Below are 18561 nucleotides of genomic sequence, written 5' to 3'. Positions count from 1 at the left end.
GGCTCAGGATGTGGTCCATTGGTGAACATGGTTATGAGCCTTCTTTTTATGGCTCGCTTTAATTTGTTCTTTTTCTTCTACTAGAGCAACGGCGAGTTTGAGGCATTGCGACAGTGGGAAAGGCCGTGGTGGGCCCTGGACTGTAAACCAGCGAAATTTTAATTCCACGCAGGAAACCTGCGGATTCAAATCGCGACTTCCAGATTGAGGTGCACATTTACTACAGACCTCTCAGGATACACTTAAGGCCGTTCTTTTGTTTACTTCACGGTCCTTTGTGTGTGCTGTTTATTTAACGACGCTGCTGCTAGTGGCTCGGTTGATGAGTGCCGAACGACGTGTTGGTGAGCGAGTAATGAATTGGGTATGGTGTGGAAGGAAGTGGTCGTGGCTTACTTAAATTCGGCTTACAGTCACAGCATTTGCCATGGGAAACCTCAGTGTGGCCGGTTTCTGGAACCTCCACCGGTACGGAGCAGAATTACTAAGTCTGAGAAAAGTCGCGGTTAATTCTCATTTCGGATAGCAGGTTCTCCGCGTGTGACTGGATGCTTCAAGTCATGACTCACAAACTGTCTTTCTTGCAACCGTCCTTCCACACTCTTCGCCGCGGAGTTTGTTTAGTTGAGGTCACTGGCTAATCCCAGTGACGTGCCAGGCGCTCGTACGGTTGCTGCTTCGACTCTTTCTAGTAAGTGCGGAAGGGAATTTTGGGTAATTTGATAGTGGGCGGGGATTTAGGTCGGCGAGCATGTAACTCCGCTTCCCAGGAAGGCAAGGGTAGGGTTGATGTTTTACGTGGGATAGCAGTCTCAAATAAGAAACGACGCTACTGGTGAGCCTGGAGACGTTCACTTTGTCCTTTGAGACTTTTGAAGCCAATTGCAGCTTATACTTGGCAGTGCTGTGAATCGGCTGTTGTGTATAGAAAATGAGTAGGTGGTGAGAGTTTTGAAAATAAAATTAAATATCTTCGAAAAATGGAAAAAATGCTGGAAATTGTCTAAAAAGCGCACAGAACTCAATAAATTTTAAAATTTCAATTTTTTTTAAAAATTGTAAGTTTTTGGTTTCGTGCGCTTCATAGAGAATTTCCAGCATTTTTTCCATTTTTCGAAAATTTTGTGAAATTTGGAAAAGAAAAGCAAAATACACTGCACGCGGTCTCCGCCCTAATCGGTCTGTCATACTAGGTCTCTCAGAGACAGGTTCCAGCACGATAAGGTTGGGGAGAATTTAAAAAAAAATTGAAAATCTTCAACTTTTTTGTTTTTGCCTTTTTAGACAATTTCCAGCGTTTTATGATTTTTCGGAAATTTGGAATAATTTGAAGAAAAAAAATTCAAAATTCTCCGCATGCGGTCTCTGCCGGAGTAAGTCTACCTCATTCGGTCCCTGCCGAACACGGGCTATGCAACAGAGACCGTATCGTGTAGAGAGTCCGTCAGAGACCGAGTTTGTCAGAGAAGGGGTACGACAGAGACAGGTTCCGGCACTATGCGGTTTGGGAGGAGTTTGAAAAAAAAATTAAATTTTTCGATATATTCAAAAAAAGGAAATTGCTGGAAATTGCCTAAAAAACTCACAAAACTGAAAAATTTCAACTTCAAAATGTTTTCAAATATTTCGAAGTTTTTTGATTTTGTGCGCATTTTAGGCAATTTCCAGCATTTTTCCATTTTCCGAAAATTTCGAAATGTTTTTCAAAATCTCTGCACGCGGTCCCCGCCCTCACCCTTTTATGCCTAACTACGACTCTGCTTCAGTCGATCTCTGCTCATTCTCTCTGTAATGGTGTGATTTATGGATAGATTTAGTCCTACAAATGTTGGTAGCGTGCCTTTGAATGGAGCAAGTCAAGTTCACGAGGATGCTGTAGTCAGCTTAAACGTACTCAGCTGATATGATATTTCTTCCTTGAGGCTACAACTTGTTCCCTAAGGCTATACACCATTTATTTCTAACACTAAGTACTACAGAAATTTTACATTTGTTCAAACATTACATTCCTGACTCAGGCTAGTTCACTTTAACTTTTCAACAATTTGGTTGGGTAAATTTTGAAGATTTCATTATCTACCCCTACTATAGGAGTCATCGTCTCAGCGCTTACCTGTTAACAGTAGCCCGATCAGTGTCCCCTTGCCCATGGCTTCAGTGACCTCCTTCTATCTTCAAAGTTTTGGCTGTTCCGAACGAGATGTATCTTCCACTTCCCTCGTCAACTTTTTCTGATCCCTCCATAACATCGCTGAATTCCATTGCGCTATTTTTGCATTTGGAAACATTACAAAAAGCTTCTGTCTCTCCATCATAATTGTCCATATTGTCACACAAACTCATCTCATGAAACTTCTAGAATTGCCATCAGCCATGATGTACACAGCTGGAGCAGTGCTCATCCTCAGGGTAATGAATTTCTGTACTCTGAGGACAAAGTTGGTTCTTAAAACTTTGGTGTTTTCTCTATCCAACCGCCTGACACAGCAGGCAGCCTGGGAAGAATTCATTATACTTTGTCACTGTTAAATCTTGAGATCATAAAAGACATTGCAGTCATTAGCTGCTGGTGGGGCACATGGTAACAGGAAATGAGGGGAAAAATTAAAAATCAAGAATGTTTCTCTTTGCAAGGAAAGATGTTAGATGTGAAATAGAAGTTATGTATGCTGTGTTTAATTAATGGTATATTTGTTTTTAGTATTAACCCAGAACACCAACATTTTGAAATGAAATGTATAGACAAAGTGGTGGAAGAATGTGACCTCCTCAAGCTTTGAACAAAAAATGCAAATAATTGAGTGTTCCTCTTGCAGCATACGAGTTTCCTCTGGTTGAAGGAATCTACAAATTTGTTCAGTCAGTGGCAGGTGCTTCAATAACCTGTGCACAAGGCCTTATAGATCTGTTGGCTCGAATAGCTGTCAACTGGTGCGGGGTCTAGCACCATGCACAGAGGTGAGCTGTGTAAGAATCAGTTTGCTGGTAAAAATCAAGGATTGATGAATGCAGTACAATATTGGCAAAAGAAATACTGGATTAAAATTTATAATTTTATCAAATAACCCCACCCCCTTGACTTTGAAGCCAAGGTCATGTAAATAACATTTTATAAGTCAATCCATAATTCAAAGACAGCACAACACTTTACCATAACAAGGTTCAACTGGTTAATCACGTCGAGTGGTTAAGGAAATATTTGCTTTGGACAGCTAAAAAATTCCAAAACCCATAAAAAGAAAATGAAAAGTTACTGCCTGTTGAAGCAGGTGGTAGTTTTCCAATAAGCTTTAAAGTGTGTGTTTATTCAGACTGTCTGTGAGGCTCACTTATGAATCTATATTGATCATCATTATATGATTTGATTTCTTTCTTGTCACTGATGATGAACACTTGAGGTCACTAGTGTCATTTATAGTGTAAACTTATTGTTTGTGTGCTAATTTTTAAATAAAATTCCGTTTCTCTATATTCCTTGATTAGCTTGTCAGCCAGTCCTTGGGCCTAGTTTTGAAATTGGGATCTCCGGAATACGAAGCAGAAATGATAACTACTCAGACGTGATGTTCAATGAAAATAGTTGTAATAAGTGTACTTCGTAAATCATTTAATGCATTCGACTGTTTCATAGGAAAGAATGAGACGTCTCTCATATTACTTTCAAGATCTTGTGTTTAAATTTCATCTTTCCGTATGTTGGCAACAGATCGAGATAGTTCGAGTAATATAAATAGGAAAGATGTGGTTTGTCTGAAGATATTATAAACTATTAATTACAAATGTTGGCCATGTAGCATTATATCGTCTTTCGAAATATTCTGTGAATTGACTGACTAGACGTTTCCTTTCTTTTTTTAATCCATTTCACATACTGGACTTCTTAAATGTTGAAAATATTTCTAAGTCGGATCAACAGTCGATTTATTGGGCAGCTGAATTTCGATTGTTTCCATGTGCATCATATGCGAGTTCGGTTAACCTTCAGAGTGGTGAGTGATTTTGACTGCTTTGTGGGGACGCATATTTGTGGAAAATTGGATCAGAGTTTCATTAAATTCCGTTTTATTTGATTTATACTTTGTAGCGTTTACACAATATTGTTAGGTTCTTGAGATATGTAGATTAAGAGGATACCTGAGTGAAGTTCATTGTGTGCGCCCTTCACTTCATATATATCTTTCAATGTGTACTGTGATTAAAATCAGCATTGAATATCGTGCGTAGCACACAGTGTGTGCATGTAAATTACTTTTATTTATTTTTTTATATTTAGCTGTTATGTCAGGCATGCATTATTCAGAGTACAACTATTTCCCTCAATTTTTGAGATATCTAACACAATTTTATAATTTAGGTTTAATTTAACAGCAGAAGATGGATATAATCAAAATGGAAAATGATGATGTTGTAAGTGAAAAAGATTGCATTGCCATGGTAACTGATGAGGTTAATGTACAATCAGCACTTTCCATAAAGGAAGATGAAACTGAGGTAAGCATTGCTTTCAGATGAGTTTTTTTTTCTGCCCATTTCTACACATGCTTGTGTTTGTTTGTTTTTACAATATGAGTTATTATTAGCTGTGGAACAGTTATAAAGAGAGAACATTGCTGTACCTTTATAACCTAACTCTGATTTGCTCCTGTAGTGCTCCAGACCTGTAAGAATAATAGAAAATTGCAGTCTGAATTGGGTAGTGTACATATGTATATATATTCATTATTTTAATTTGTAATACAAAGTAACATAGACTCCTTTTTCAGGCTTGTAGAAGAACTGTGGCCCAGTAAATGTAAATAAATACTAAACAGTCTAAGATGTTACAAATTAAATATAATGCTCTTGTTCATATTTGTATCTTGTTTGAAAGCATGAGTGCATGCACGAACACACTCATGCATGTGTATGTGTGTGAGAGAGACGTTAACAATAGTAATAATTGTGTTTATCTGGATATTTTTACAACTACGAATTTCTTTCCATTTTCCATTTAATTTGTTTTACATCTTTTTTAGATTGATATTCATATTATGTTTCCACTTACAATTCTTATGATAAACCTGTTTGAACAGAATCTTATATTATGGTGTGAAGTATTTTTCATAAATTACAACCCTGTCCATTTTATTTTTTCTTTCGTTACTTTAACAGCACAAGCTAAAGTAAACGTGTCTGTTCTCACAAACTATTTGGTAATGTACACTGTAATGGTATTGAAGTGGTAGTTTGTTTATTGTGTTATTGGGTTATAATATATGTCCCTATATACACTGAATTACTACTACGCCACTGTGACTTGCTAAAAGTAGTTAAAAAGGTTACACGCAACAGTTAGTGTAAGTGAAAAATATATTTCCAATTCCATACTCATATTACATGTCTGTCACTGTTAGTGTCCTCTGAACTCCAAACATCTGTGGCTTTGTTGTGTCTTCATGTTAAGGCTGGATGCTCGTATGTTGTCGGGTTGGTATGGTTCCTCCTAAGTAGATATGTTTACTGCATTTTGTGATCTTGCTTCTTGCTGTGTGTTCCGTTGATACAATCTTCTGTGATAATAGATGTCTGTGGAGTAAATGAGATCTGCAAAGATATATGTAAAAAATAATTCATATATATTTAAATCTCTGTAAGAATTATGTTGTGCATTAACACTTACAGTTGGTGTTGTGGGTTTCATATGTCATCTATTGTGGGGAAGTGTACTGCGTTGTGTATCATGGCATATTGTCATGCTGTATGTCCTAGGTACAAGGGGAGTTTGAAATATAATCGTATTGGCAACACTGCTCATCTTCAGTTGCCTTCATCGAGATGGCACTTGTTCTGTTTTGTTTAGCTATTAATACAAATATTGTCATTTTCCAAATCGTGTGTGTCTGTGAAAGCTCTTGTAGAAAATACCTGTTTTGCAGTGGTGGAACAGAATGGCATTTCATATGATTTAAGGCAGAGATGTGCAATAGAATTGTGTGTGAAGCTCGGAAAAAGTGGTGAAGAGACGTTAAAGGTGTTACAGAAAGAATGAGCCGAGCTAGAATGTTTCAGTGGTTGAACCATTTTAAAGATGGATACAAAAGGGTGGTTGAAGGCGATCAAAGTGGGAGACGAAGCACCATCATCTGGAAAAGTGATGCTGATATTGTTTTCTGACTCAAAGGGCATTATTCTTCACCACTGCCTACCTCAGAAGCTATGTGTGAGTGGTGTTTACTATGCAAATACACTTAAAATTCATTTGGGGAACATAATTCAGAAAGAAGTGACCGGAATTCACAACGTAAAGGTGGTGTCTGCTTCAAGACAATGCATGACCACATATTGCACATGTGGCCAGGGCTGCGGAGTTGGTAAAAATGTACCGACTCCTACCTCTTTATAAACTCTTAAGAACACTTTCGCTACCGAGTGAGCCGCCAGCATCCTCAAGCTTAGTGAGATTCAACGACACATTGAGGCACATGGTCTGTTAATAATACTTTGTAACATTGGCTCCAGGCACCTTAAGAATACAAACTGTCTATTAATCAACCGATTTCTGCAATAACTATCAGACGTATATAGGTTATAAGTCTAAAAAGTAGTCTGATGATCCACATGGTGGTGATGAAACCTTTTGTGGTACCATGTACCATTTTAGTAGGTTTTCCATTATTAATAAATATTGAGGTTTTATGAAGGAGCCAGGGTCAGATTTTTTAATACTGACTCCACAGCCGTGCATGTGGCGAAGGAGGCGATACCAGACATCGATGGACCACCTGTAGAACACCCACCCTACAGTTCAGATCTTGCTCCATGTGATTTTTGGGCATTTCCAGCGCTTGAACAAGACACTGAAGTTAAACAAGGTACCGCCGCTGCCTTCTTATTACAGATGGCTTCCAGTACGTGTTAACTAATTGATCTTTGTAATGCGAATTTGTGCTTTTTTCTTTGAGGCAGGTATTGACTGAATTATTCAATAATATTTAGACGACTTCAGCTATAAAGGGTTAGGGGAAGAAAATTCATTGATGCTTTTTGACTGTTGATTATAGAGCGCAATAGTTGGAACAGTGAAGGAAATAATGGGGACTGGAGAAGACTGCTTAATGAGGAACTTGTAATCATTTGTCTACATCAAATGTTAATTATTATTGTTTTCACGTCAAGGAGGATGAATAGGGATTGTAAACACTAGAAATGCATACAAGTATTCAGTTACAAAACCTGAATTGAAGAGACCCCTTGGGGTATCAAGACATAGATTGGAGGATAATATTAAAATAGTTCTTAAAGAAATACGTTGATGAGCACAAGGACTGGATCCTTGTGGCTAAGGTTAGCAACCAGTGGCAGGCTCTTTGAACTCACTCTGTAAACCTGTGGGCTCCGTATATGCGGCTAATGTCTTGACTGCCTGGGGACTAGTCTGTTCAGCAGGCTTAGTTCAGTAAAGAAATAAATAATTCCATTTTAAATGTTTAATGTTTTTAGTTCTTCTTGAGGGTGTTGGTACAGGATATGAGTTAACAGTTGTAATCTAATTGTTTCAGTCCAGATATATATAGATGCTATTTTATTATGCTTACTGTAATTATCAGCTCCTCCAAGTTACCTGTCACCCAAAAAGGTTATCGATCCTTGCTCTATCCTGTCTGATTGTGTTATGATTACGTTTTACATTGAAATTGTAAGTGGACAAAACGTGGTCATGATTGGCATCAGGTATGGAGGTTTTGCATAACTTAATTTTACCTAAAGTTGTACCTGGTTCATAGAATGAGACTTGTGTAACGTCTTCTTTCGCAGATGATGAATATAAAACTTGAGGATTTTGCAGATACACATGAAGAGGAGGATCCTCTAGGAGAACTTCCATTAATAAAGCCTGAACATGAAGTGAGTTTCACATTTTTATGCACTTTTAAGAAATATTTAGGATTACGTATTGTGTGTCTCTTGTCCATCTCCACATGAAGCAATTCTATTCAGGTGATTGGATTTTGAAGTGTCCTTTGAAAATGGTGCCAGAGGACTGAATTTTATTGCTTAGTTTTGTGAAATACCATTTTAATTTTGTGTTGCATAATTTTAAAACATATGAAATTAAATATTGCCCTAACTGAGAAATATTTTAGAAAATCTTGTATAATTTGTGGGCTTTGTATTGAAAATACTGCCTGCGATTGAATTTCTTATACAATTCACAGGAACTATGAATGTTTTAAGATTATCTTTTATTTCTTTTGTAAGTTGATGCAAATTGTACTCATATAGTAGAACAGTGTTGTCATTTCTGTTTGGCATTATTAACTCTTTCCATATGGAAAGCTAAAATTGAGTGTGTAATAATAAACTTTGATAAGGAGATAAATTTGCAGCCATGGAGACTTTTAATTAAGGAATAATTTGTGTCATAGCATATTCTGCCTTGTTTTTGAATTTGTTTCAGTATACCCAAATATTATCCTTTACTCTATTGGTTTGGCACATATTTAATTAAGCTATAGGTGACATGGAAAGCTATAGGTGACAGATTGCAAAGGCCATACTACCTGAGCAGAGTCGATCATATTCGGAAAGTTAGGAGCAGAAAACAAAGAACAGATATCGGAAAATATTCCTTTGTAAATAGGACCATCCAACTCTGGAACCAGCTACCTGCTGAGGTTTTAGGGACTCTCTCCTGTAAACCAAGTACGTTTAGGAAGAAGGTTAGGAAAGTGATAAATGAGGTGAAGTAAAGGGAATAGATGGGTGGGTGCAGTGAAGGGGGGTAAATTGGGGTGAGGATGGGAAGGCTTCATAAGTGTAGTGAAGTGAAGAGAAGGTCCTGATGAAACGTGTGATTCATTACTGTTACTGACTTATGTCTAGTTGGTATTAATTTTTAAGTTATGTACTTTAGGTTATATGGTTTTGTAATATTATGAGTTGTTTTATTTTGAGTGTGGTGTGTTGTTTTGTTGTGTCTTATTGTTCTTGTTGTGCCTTATGTTTTTTGTGTCTCATTGTTTTTGTTGTGTCATGTCTTTTTGTCTTACTGTAGTGTTGTGTCTCATTGCTTTGTTGTGTCTCATTGTTCTTGTTGTGCCTTATGTTTTTTGTTGTGTCTTATGTCTTTTTGTCTTACTGTTTTGTTGTGTCTCATTGTTCTGTTGTTTATTATTGTTATTGTTTGTGTTGTCTTATGTTTTTTGTGTTATTGTTTTGTTCTGTTTCATTGTTCTGTTGTTATTATTTTTGTTGTCTTATGTTTTTTGTGTCTTATTGTTTTGTTCTGTCTCACTGTTCTGTTGTTTCTTATTGTTTTTGTTGTCTTATGTGTTGTTGTGTCTTATTGTAGGACCACTGCCACCGGGTAAAAACCCATTTGCAGTCAAATAAATAATAATAATAATAATAATAATTCAAATATTTAAGAAGTTAACTTGACTTCATATATAAAGTGGGCAAGGAGGGAGGAATGTTAATGTGATGCTCTGCTCAGCATTTCTGTCCAAAACATACAAAATGTAATTTCATTATTGTGTGTACTTTATTACTAGTGTGTACATGTAACTATCGAATAAACCCTGTAACACAATGTTTAGTGACCATTTAATATGTGCTTTACCTTCTGATTACATAAACCAAGCCATAATCAGTTCAGGCATTACCACTGCTTTGGCATGAACATGCCAAGTAAACTAATGTTGATGTCTTTGGTTTCATATTACGTGGAGAGTATACTATTACAGTGATATTTGTGTTAGAAAAATCCTTTTCATAGTAATGCTTTTGATAGTTTAAGGAAGAAAATCTTCATCAAGAAGCTGCTATGATAGAATATTGTTGTTTTTATGGACTTTGTCCATAGTTTGATATTCTGAAACAAAACTGTTATATTTCAATAGCTGGATCTGCTGCTGTCTTAAAGTGAAAATGCCTATTCTGTTGGTTCCCATAGAAAAGTTGTATTAGTCCCTTGGGATTAGTCCCTTGTATGGGAGGAGAGCAGATGTAGTTCTCAGAACGCACTGATCGTGTTTTAAAATATCAAATGATGGACCATGTCAAGAAAATCAGCAATTTTAAATAAACTCCACCATCTTCAGTGTCCTTTAATGAAGTTCTGCAGCTGCTATTAATTTGATTCAGTCCAATTGCATTGATAATTATTCCATTTCATGCAGTGAGAGAGCACAGTCAAGACTCATAATGAGTATGGTTATTTTACAGGACTCCATTAATTTACAGAAAGTTGTACCTGATTCTTATAGTGGAACGTGTCTCAAGTCTTCTTATGATGACAATCAAGTCACCAATATCAAAGTTGAGGATGGCGGAGGTGTGAAAGAGGAGGAGGATCCTCTCTTGATAACATCTCCAGTAATAAAGGCGGAGCATGAGGTGAGTTGTGTGAGCATTGTTAGATACATTGCTTCTCCATTTGTCTGTCCACATGAAGCAAATCTGCTCTGCTGATAGATCTTGAAGTGTCCGTTGCAAACTAGTGCAAAGGAATTGTATTTTTGCTTACTGTTTGTCGAATGTAGCTTCTGTTTTGTGTTATATTTATCTTAAGATGTGTGATATTAAATATTGTGAAATACAATAAGTGTTTTAAACAGATGTTGCAACACAACACTTTGATAGTTTGTCCAGACTTTCCAGTAAGCCTTGTTTTGATGCTATTTCTTCCCATTGAATTCTATGCTCATTTTTGTGGGTCTGTGAATGTTTGAAGGTTTTCTCCAGCTGTCTTTTCCCCCCTTTCTTTCCTTCTTCCTTTAACCTTAATGCAGTGTGGAGGGAGGAACATAGATTGCAGATGTTTTAGAATAGGGTATTGAGCCGGATATTTGGGCCTAGTAGGGAAGACGATGGGGTATGGAGAAAATTGCATACTAATGAGTTAAAAAATTTGTATTACTACCTCAGTATTATCAGGGTGATTAAGTCAAGAAGAATGAGATGGGTGGGGCACGTAGCGGACATGGATGGGACAAGAGGTGTTCACCGGGTATTGGTTGGGAAGCCTGAGGGTAAGAGACCGCTGGGGAGACCTAGACGTAGATGGGAGGATAATCTCAGGCGGGATCTATGGGAGATAGGAGTTGAAGGAGACTGGATTTTTTTGACCAAGTCATGGAGCATGGTTACTTCAATGATGAACCTTAAGGTTCCATAAGCCATCTAGCTAGTTATATATAAAATTGTCCCTACAAATTCTGTTGTTTTCTATGTATAGTAACATCTCAAAGAATATTATTTTTGTGTGTACGTAAAATAATATTCATTAAAATTAAATATTGTTGAGGATGAATCTACCATTCATACAATCTCATTGTTAAATTAAAATTAAATCCGTGGTGTAACAGCTCCAGAGAGCCAAAGCCGACTAGGTTGACTGCTGGCCTCATGTTCACATGCCTAAGCAGAAGCGAAGGATCATCGAAATAGATATAGGGTGATGTGTGGCCAGCACGACGAACCCCCAGCCATTGCTAGCTATCCTGACTGGAATACGCTACTCATTGTAGCTCCCCAATTTCCTCACGATGCTGGGTTGGCACCGGTCCCATACACTGGTTGATAGATCATGAGAAAATTTCTTCTCTCCCGAGACTCGAACCAGCAAGCATTCTGTATCGCCGGTCCGAAGCATGAAGCCTCAGACCGCGCGGCTACGGTGTGGGACAATCTCATTGTTACTAAATTAATTTATAAATTAGAATGATATAACTTCATCAAGGTGAAGGTGTCATTGCTCTGATGACAGAGGCAGCAAGCACCTCTGAAACATCAGTAAACTTCTGTCAGATTACGCAGAAGACAACCATCTTCATACTAGGTGCTTTGAGAAACTTTATTTATGTTCTTATCTGTTTGTATGTATGTACAAATGTATCCATACAGGCATGCTGTTTTTCAGTAAGTGTTTTATAAAAACAACATTTCTGCAACACAATAATTGTGTATGTGTATGGTGGTTTTACAGAACTGTATGGGTTCGGTGAAAGATGAACCTCTTTCAGACAGTGATATGTCTCGGGATGGAAATGAGGTCATCAGAGTAAAAGCGAAGGATGTATCAGACATAAAAATTGAGGAACATCCTATTCCAATAACAAATCAAGTTATTGAGGATGAACAGGATATATGTCCATTAAAGTGTCATTTGTCCTCGTGTGTGTCTGTCCATCCAAATGAAAAATAGAAATTGTGTCTAACTTATGAAAGGTATCACAGACGATCTTCAGACATTTGTAGATCCTGATAATTATTCTACAGATAGATTCAGACCACTGTGTTTGTTTTCGCAGTATACTCAGTCTCTACCCCTTCCTTCTGAAGTAAGGATATGGTATGCTGAATTACCAGATTGTACTCACAGTAGATCTTATTTAGGATAGATGTACATGTACCGGGTCTACAATTTATGAGGCTGCGGTCGTGCTTGCATTGCGTGGTCGGCCGGTGCTCTGTTGATGTGGTCGGGTGTTGTGCGTGTTCCTCTGGTGGGTGACCCGCGAATCAGTTACAGTGCCGCTAGTAACAGTGAACTACGAATATTTCTCGTCACTAAGACATGTTATTACATTAATTGTTCTTACCTTAAATCACAAAAGATGTTCTAAGTGACTTCCTTGTGCTTGCAAGCAAGCAAGCTTCACACCACGTTAGCATGTTTCAAAATACTCGATGGAGCTCTTCTTGGGATATTGCCGAAATGAATTGTCGAATGTTTTCTGTAAGTGCTTCTGCAGTGTGCGGATAAATTGACACGTTATGTAAATTTTATACATAGACCGTTCTTCCAAGAAATGACCGATAAAGAAAAGACTTACAGTTTCTTCTAAATGTTTTGAACATGAAATTGGTGGAAATATGTTTTTATAAAAATTAAAACTTTTAAGAAGTGGTCATCTTGGTAGTTCAACTATAAAGTTTGGAAAGTAGTATATTGGAACAGTCATTATTACTGTAGACTGTACATCACTTCGTCTGAACAGATAATTTTATTTGTTTTCTGTTACTTATTAAGGCATGAAGTTGTGCTGGAATTCTTCTTGACAAATAGAGAAACCTAAAGATCAGGTTTATTTATTTAGGTTATTTTTTTGAATTTATGTTCTCGTTAGCAAATCATGACTTCATATATCCCCACTTCTTGATACTTTGACTCTGATTGGTTAACTCTTGCTTGCCTGTTACAGAAAGCCCAATCATTTTGCTATAGGTTTTCTAATAAGAAGTCTGGCTGGATACAAAGAACTTGAGTTTGTATGTTATGATATAGGTTGAGAATCCAGGGATAGTTGGCATACATGATTTTCTTCTATTCTGTGCATTAGAGATTATTTTTTGAACCTCTTAAGTACCGTGCTGTCATTAAGGAGTCCATTTGATATGTGTCCGAGTTCAGGCCTGACCAGAAACCCAACTTTTTGTTACAATTATCAAGGAACTAAATGAACTAGTAATTGTACATCTTCCTATCCCACTGCATCTAGAGTATTATACGAGGCGCGTCCCAAAAGTAAGTTTCCCACTCGTCCCACAGCTAGCAAACCTTATATTGAGCGAAGCGACTGTGCATACGTGATAGAGCAATGACGTAGCATGGCGCATGCACTAACGGTACTTCCCGCGTTCTCACAGTAGCATCGTTGCAGCTGTTGAAGATGGAGGTTCTTATTCCAGCTCCCGCCGACTGTGAAGTGCGGTCAGTGATAACGCTAGGCCGCACACGGCTCGACGGACAGCAAGTCTCCTGCAGGAGTTCAGCTGGGAGGTGTTTAATCATTTACCCTACAGCCCGGACCTCGCTCCCAGTGATTTCCATCTTTTCCTACACCTCAAGAAATTCCTGTCCGGTCAGCGTCAGTGTTTTGAGAATGACAGAGAGGCGGAGATGGTTGTCACACAGTGGTTCCAATCCCAGGCGGCAGACTTCTACGACACTGGTATTCAAAAGTTGGTCCCACGGTATGACAAATGTCTCAATTCCGGTGGCGAATATGTTGAAAAATAGCTGGACACTTGCTGTATCTGTTGCAATAAATATTTCCATGAAATTGTGTTTTGTTTCTGTAAACGGCCCCAGGGAAACTTACTTTTGGGACGCGCCTCGTATTTGCCAAGTTTGTGTGCTTACCTTTTAATACAGTGACCTACCATTCAAAGATAGAACACATTATGCGATGGAAGACCATGGGTTGAATTCAGGGGCTTCAAAATATTTAATCTCTTGCTGTAAGTAGCCAACAAGTGATTGAACCAACAAATTTACATGTAGCTGTCCCACTGTGTAAAAAGATGTGTTCACTATGGAATTCAGATCCAACTTGGTACAGAGTAAGTACCAAGATAACTGAGTGACTTGGCATTGATTGTTTGAGTATGATGTTAAATTGGGGGCTGAAGTTTGAGGTCAGGGGCTCCAGATTATGTCACATACCTCAGTGAATTAACCGTTGTAAACTGCAATGTGGACTTCAAATTCTTGCATGCCCTCCACTAACTTTGGGTGAGGTAATGGGATTTGGTAGAAAAACCTATCATGTTGCTTTGAAACTCATTCTTCTTCTTTTTTATGATAAGTTTATCATAATTCTCATCTCTTTTCTTCAGCAGAGTCCTCAGAAAGAACATGAAGTTAAGCATGGTGGGGGACATCCCAATTCCTGTGATGTATGCAGTAAAACATTCTCTTCTCCAAGTGCTCTAAAGAGACATCAGCTCACACATAGTGGAGAATATCCATTCTCTCATGATTTGAAGATACATGAACGTGTACATAGTGGTGAGCGGCCATTTTTGTATGATATGTGTAATAAATCATTCACCCAGAAGAGTCAGCTGAAACACCATCAAGTCATACACAGTGGAGAGCGTCCATTTACCTGTGACGTGTGTAGTAAGTCATTCACTCGGAAGAATAATCTGGAACGACATCAAGTCATACACAGTGGAGAGCGTCGATATACCTGTGACATGTGTAATAAATCATTTACTCAGAAGACTAATCTGAAACAACATCAAGTCATACACAGTGGAGAGCGTCCATTTACCTGTGACGTGTGTAATAAATCATTTGCTCGTAAGTGTCATCTGAAAGAACATCAAGTCATACACAGTGGAGAGCGTCAATATACCTGTGACTTGTGTAATAAATCATTCACTCAGAAGACTCAGCTGAAAGAACATCAAGTCATACACAGTGGAGAGCGTCCATTTACCTGTGACGTGTGTAATAAATCATTTGCTCGTAAGTGTCATCTGAAAGAACATCAAGTCATACACAGTGGAGAGCGTCAATATACCTGTGACGTGTGTAATAAATCATTCACTCGGAAGACTCAGCTGAAACACCATCAAGTCATACACAGTGGAGAGCGTCCATTTACCTGTGACTTGTGTAATAAATCATTCACTCAGAAAAGTAGTCTGAAGACACACCTTTTATTACAGTCATAACCAGTGATGTGTGTGACAGATCATTCCGTCAGTGGAGTCGTCTGAAGAAACATTAGAGCATGTAACATGGAGCTCCAACACCCCTTATAATTTTTCAAAAATTGAAAAAATTAATTTTTGTGTTTATAATTTGTAACACTTTGTTTCCTCTGTATCATTTTTTTAATATTGCCCCTTACGTTGTCATTATCTGCTAATCGGCTGAACTGACAATAAGTCCGCGGGCGAGGAGTGCGAAGCAGAACGGGGCTATCATCCGGCTGCAAGGATTTCAGCGCGGCTGGCCGGTCCAAAGTTGTGAGGTGGAGTGAGGGTAGTTCACTGTTCCAGTACGAATCAGAGCTGCAGTCCCCTCAGCCGGCTTACAGTAAACACGCTTGCCCGTTACCGCGTGGTTTAGACTGGTTTCGTGGTTATTGTTAATGAGTGTTGAATAATTCTGTGTGCTGACTATTTTTTGCTCTGATAATGATAATGAGCAAAGGAAGTGCATCTTATTTACAGCAAATTACTTTTTCTAAATTGTCTTTGACTGAAAAAAGCGATGTAAAAAATTATGGCCATCCTCTTCCAAACTTAGGAATAGTCAAAACATCATTGAGCACGTATAGGTTTTCTCCTGATGTAAATTTATTTATGTTGTTATGTGTTGAAAAACTATTCTGATTTTTCTGCTGTGCGCAGCACTACCACTGCTCGGACTCACGAGCCGCCACTGGTTTTTACTTTGTTATTAATAGGACAGTGCTTCTTTTATTGAGTTATATTCCTCTGTTTTCTGTTTAGCTCCTCTGTGCATAATATGTTGTTAATCTTGATAAAATTACTTGCTGTGTAATCTTTAATGGTAAACACAATAGACTTATTAGTTTATGAGTAAAATGTAAGTGCGTAATTTTACCCAGGGCCTTGGCCAAAAATAAGACTGGGAATTTTGTATTGTTATGTATTTTTAAAGAATGCCCATCGGAAGATTAATTGTTTATGTAACAGACATTTCTTCATACTCCAGACAGTACATAAAGCATGTAGTTGTACATTCAGAGGTCAGAGTTAAGCTGATTTTTATTTACAGTATGTCATTTTGGGTCCATATCCTCTGTAGAGGAACTCGAGTTATCTGACAGCTGAAATCAAGCAATATTTTGTTGTTGAAGATGATTGTCTTCTGGGATGTTATGCCATGTGGTCTTGTAGAAGTTTGTCGTTGATAGCTGCCTCTGCCCTGAAGATGGAGGCAGCAAAGTAATCTGAAACTCTTGCAGTTTTCTTCCAGACTACATGACGTTACATTCACGAAGATGGTCGTCTAATACTTGCTACTCTGGGAGCCTGAAATATGACGTTGTTTGCTGTTGTTGGCAGCGTAAATAGTTAAGTACGCAGCAGAAAATAGGTACATAAGGAAGTTGATAAACTTTGTGTTTGATTATACATACAATGTGTTATTTGCTGTGTTTGTATCTTTGTAGGAGTGATGTAACATCTAGAGTAACTCAGTTGCACTTTCAATAAATGAATGCTAAGACCAGTTCAGAATCACAAAGAACCTGTTCTAAAAGTATTCCATGCTGGAATGTAAGACCTGTTCGTCTGTTATTTCTGTATTTGGTTTGTGCTGTTACAACAATGTTTTTAGGAAACCTGAAAGATGTAGATGGATCGTAATGAAGCAGGGTGGGAGGTTTGAGTGTGGATTCATGTGGTCCATTGGTGAACATGGTTATGAGCCTTCTTTTTATGGCTCGCTTTAATTTGTTCTTTTTCTTCTACTAGAGCAACGGCGAGTTTGAGGCATTGCGACAGTGGGAAAGGCCGTGGTGGGCCCTGGACTGTAAACCAGCGAAATTTTAATTCCACGCAGGAAACCTGCGGATTCAAATCGCGACTTCCAGATTGAGGTGCACATTTACTACAGACCTCTCAGGATACACTTAAGGCCGTTCTTTTGTTTACTTCACGGTCCTTTGTGTGTGCTGTTTATTTAACGACGCTGCTGCTAGTGGCTCGGTTGATGAGTGCCGAACGACGTGTTGGTGAGCGAGTAATGAATTGGGTATGGTGTGGAAGGAAGTGGTCGTGGCTTACTTAAATTCGGCTTACAGTCACAGCATTTGCCATGGGAAACCTCAGTGTGGCCGGTTTCTGGAACCTCCACCGGTACGGAGCAGAATTACTAAGTCTGAGAAAAGTCGCGGTTAATTCTCATTTCGGATAGCAGGTTCTCCGCGTGTGACTGGATGCTTCAAGTCATGACTCACAAACTGTCTTTCTTGCAACCGTCCTTCCACACTCTTCGCCGCGGAGTTTGTTTAGTTGAGGTCACTGGCTAATCCCAGTGACGTGCCAGGCGCTCGTACGGTTGCTGCTTCGACTCTTTCTAGTAAGTGCGGAAGGGAATTTTGGGTAATTTGATAGTGGGCGGGGATTTAGGTCGGCGAGCATGTAACTCCGCTTCCCAGGAAGGCAAGGGTAGGGTTGATGTTTTACGTGGGATAGCAGTCTCAAATAAGAAACGACGCTACTGGTGAGCCTGGAGACGTTCACTTTGTCCTTTGAGACTTTTGAAGCCAATTGCAGCTTATACTTGGCAGTGCTGTGAATCGGCTGTTGTGTATAGAAAATGAGTAGGTGGTGAGAGTTTTGAAAATAAAATTAAATATCTTCGAAAAATGGAAAAAATGCTGGAAATTGTCTAAAAAGCGCACAGAACTCAATAAATTTTAAAATTTCAATTTTTTTTAAAAATTGTAAGTTTTTGGTTTCGTGCGCTTCATAGAGAATTTCCAGCATTTTTTCCATTTTTCGAAAATTTTGTGAAATTTGGAAAAGAAAAGCAAAATACACTGCACGCGGTCTCCGCCCTAATCGGTCTGTCATACTAGGTCTCTCAGAGACAGGTTCCAGCACGATAAGGTTGGGGAGAATTTTAAAAAAAATTGAAAATCTTCAACTTTTTTGTTTTTGCCTTTTTAGACAATTTCCAGCGTTTTATGATTTTTCGGAAATTTGGAATAATTTGAAGAAAAAAAATTCAAAATTCTCCGCATGCGGTCTCTGCCGGAGTAAGTCTACCTCATTCGGTCCCTGCCGAACACGGGCTATGCAACA

The 18561-nt window shown here is 38.3% G+C and overlaps 1 protein-coding gene across 16 annotated transcripts; it reads left to right on the top strand.

Moving 5' to 3' along the window:
* Positions 1–1635: 1635 nt before the first annotated feature.
* Positions 1636–16981, top strand: LOC147873446 (uncharacterized). 16 transcript variants are annotated; one of them, XM_087350802.1, is made up of 7 exons: positions 3865–3989; positions 4355–4491; positions 5916–6199; positions 6717–6851; positions 7795–7884; positions 10207–10377; positions 14605–16981. In XM_087350802.1, the coding sequence occupies exons 5-7, from the start codon at positions 7795–7797 to the stop codon at positions 15448–15450; spliced, it is 1107 nt and encodes a 368-aa protein (XP_087206928.1). In that variant the 5' UTR covers positions 3865–3989; positions 4355–4491; positions 5916–6199; positions 6717–6851; the 3' UTR covers positions 15451–16981. The 16 variants fall into 16 exon arrangements, with proteins under 16 accessions (XP_087206922.1, XP_087206930.1, XP_087206929.1 ...); XM_087350804.1 differs by lacking the exon at positions 5916–6199 and having other exon boundaries at positions 3849–3989; positions 4369–4491; XM_087350803.1 differs by having other exon boundaries at positions 3849–3989; positions 4369–4491; positions 5916–6851.
* The last annotated feature ends 1580 nt before the right edge of the window (positions 16982–18561 follow it).

This window comes from Zootermopsis nevadensis, unplaced genomic scaffold, assembly GCF_977971745.1.
Source record: "Zootermopsis nevadensis isolate Lab colony 2312 unplaced genomic scaffold, Znev_1.0 Znev_ptg000017l, whole genome shotgun sequence".
In the NCBI taxonomy this organism is placed as follows: Eukaryota; Metazoa; Arthropoda; class Insecta; order Blattodea; family Termopsidae; genus Zootermopsis; species Zootermopsis nevadensis.
Note: the sequence above shows the minus strand (reverse complement) of the source record. Positions and strands in the feature narration are given on the sequence as shown.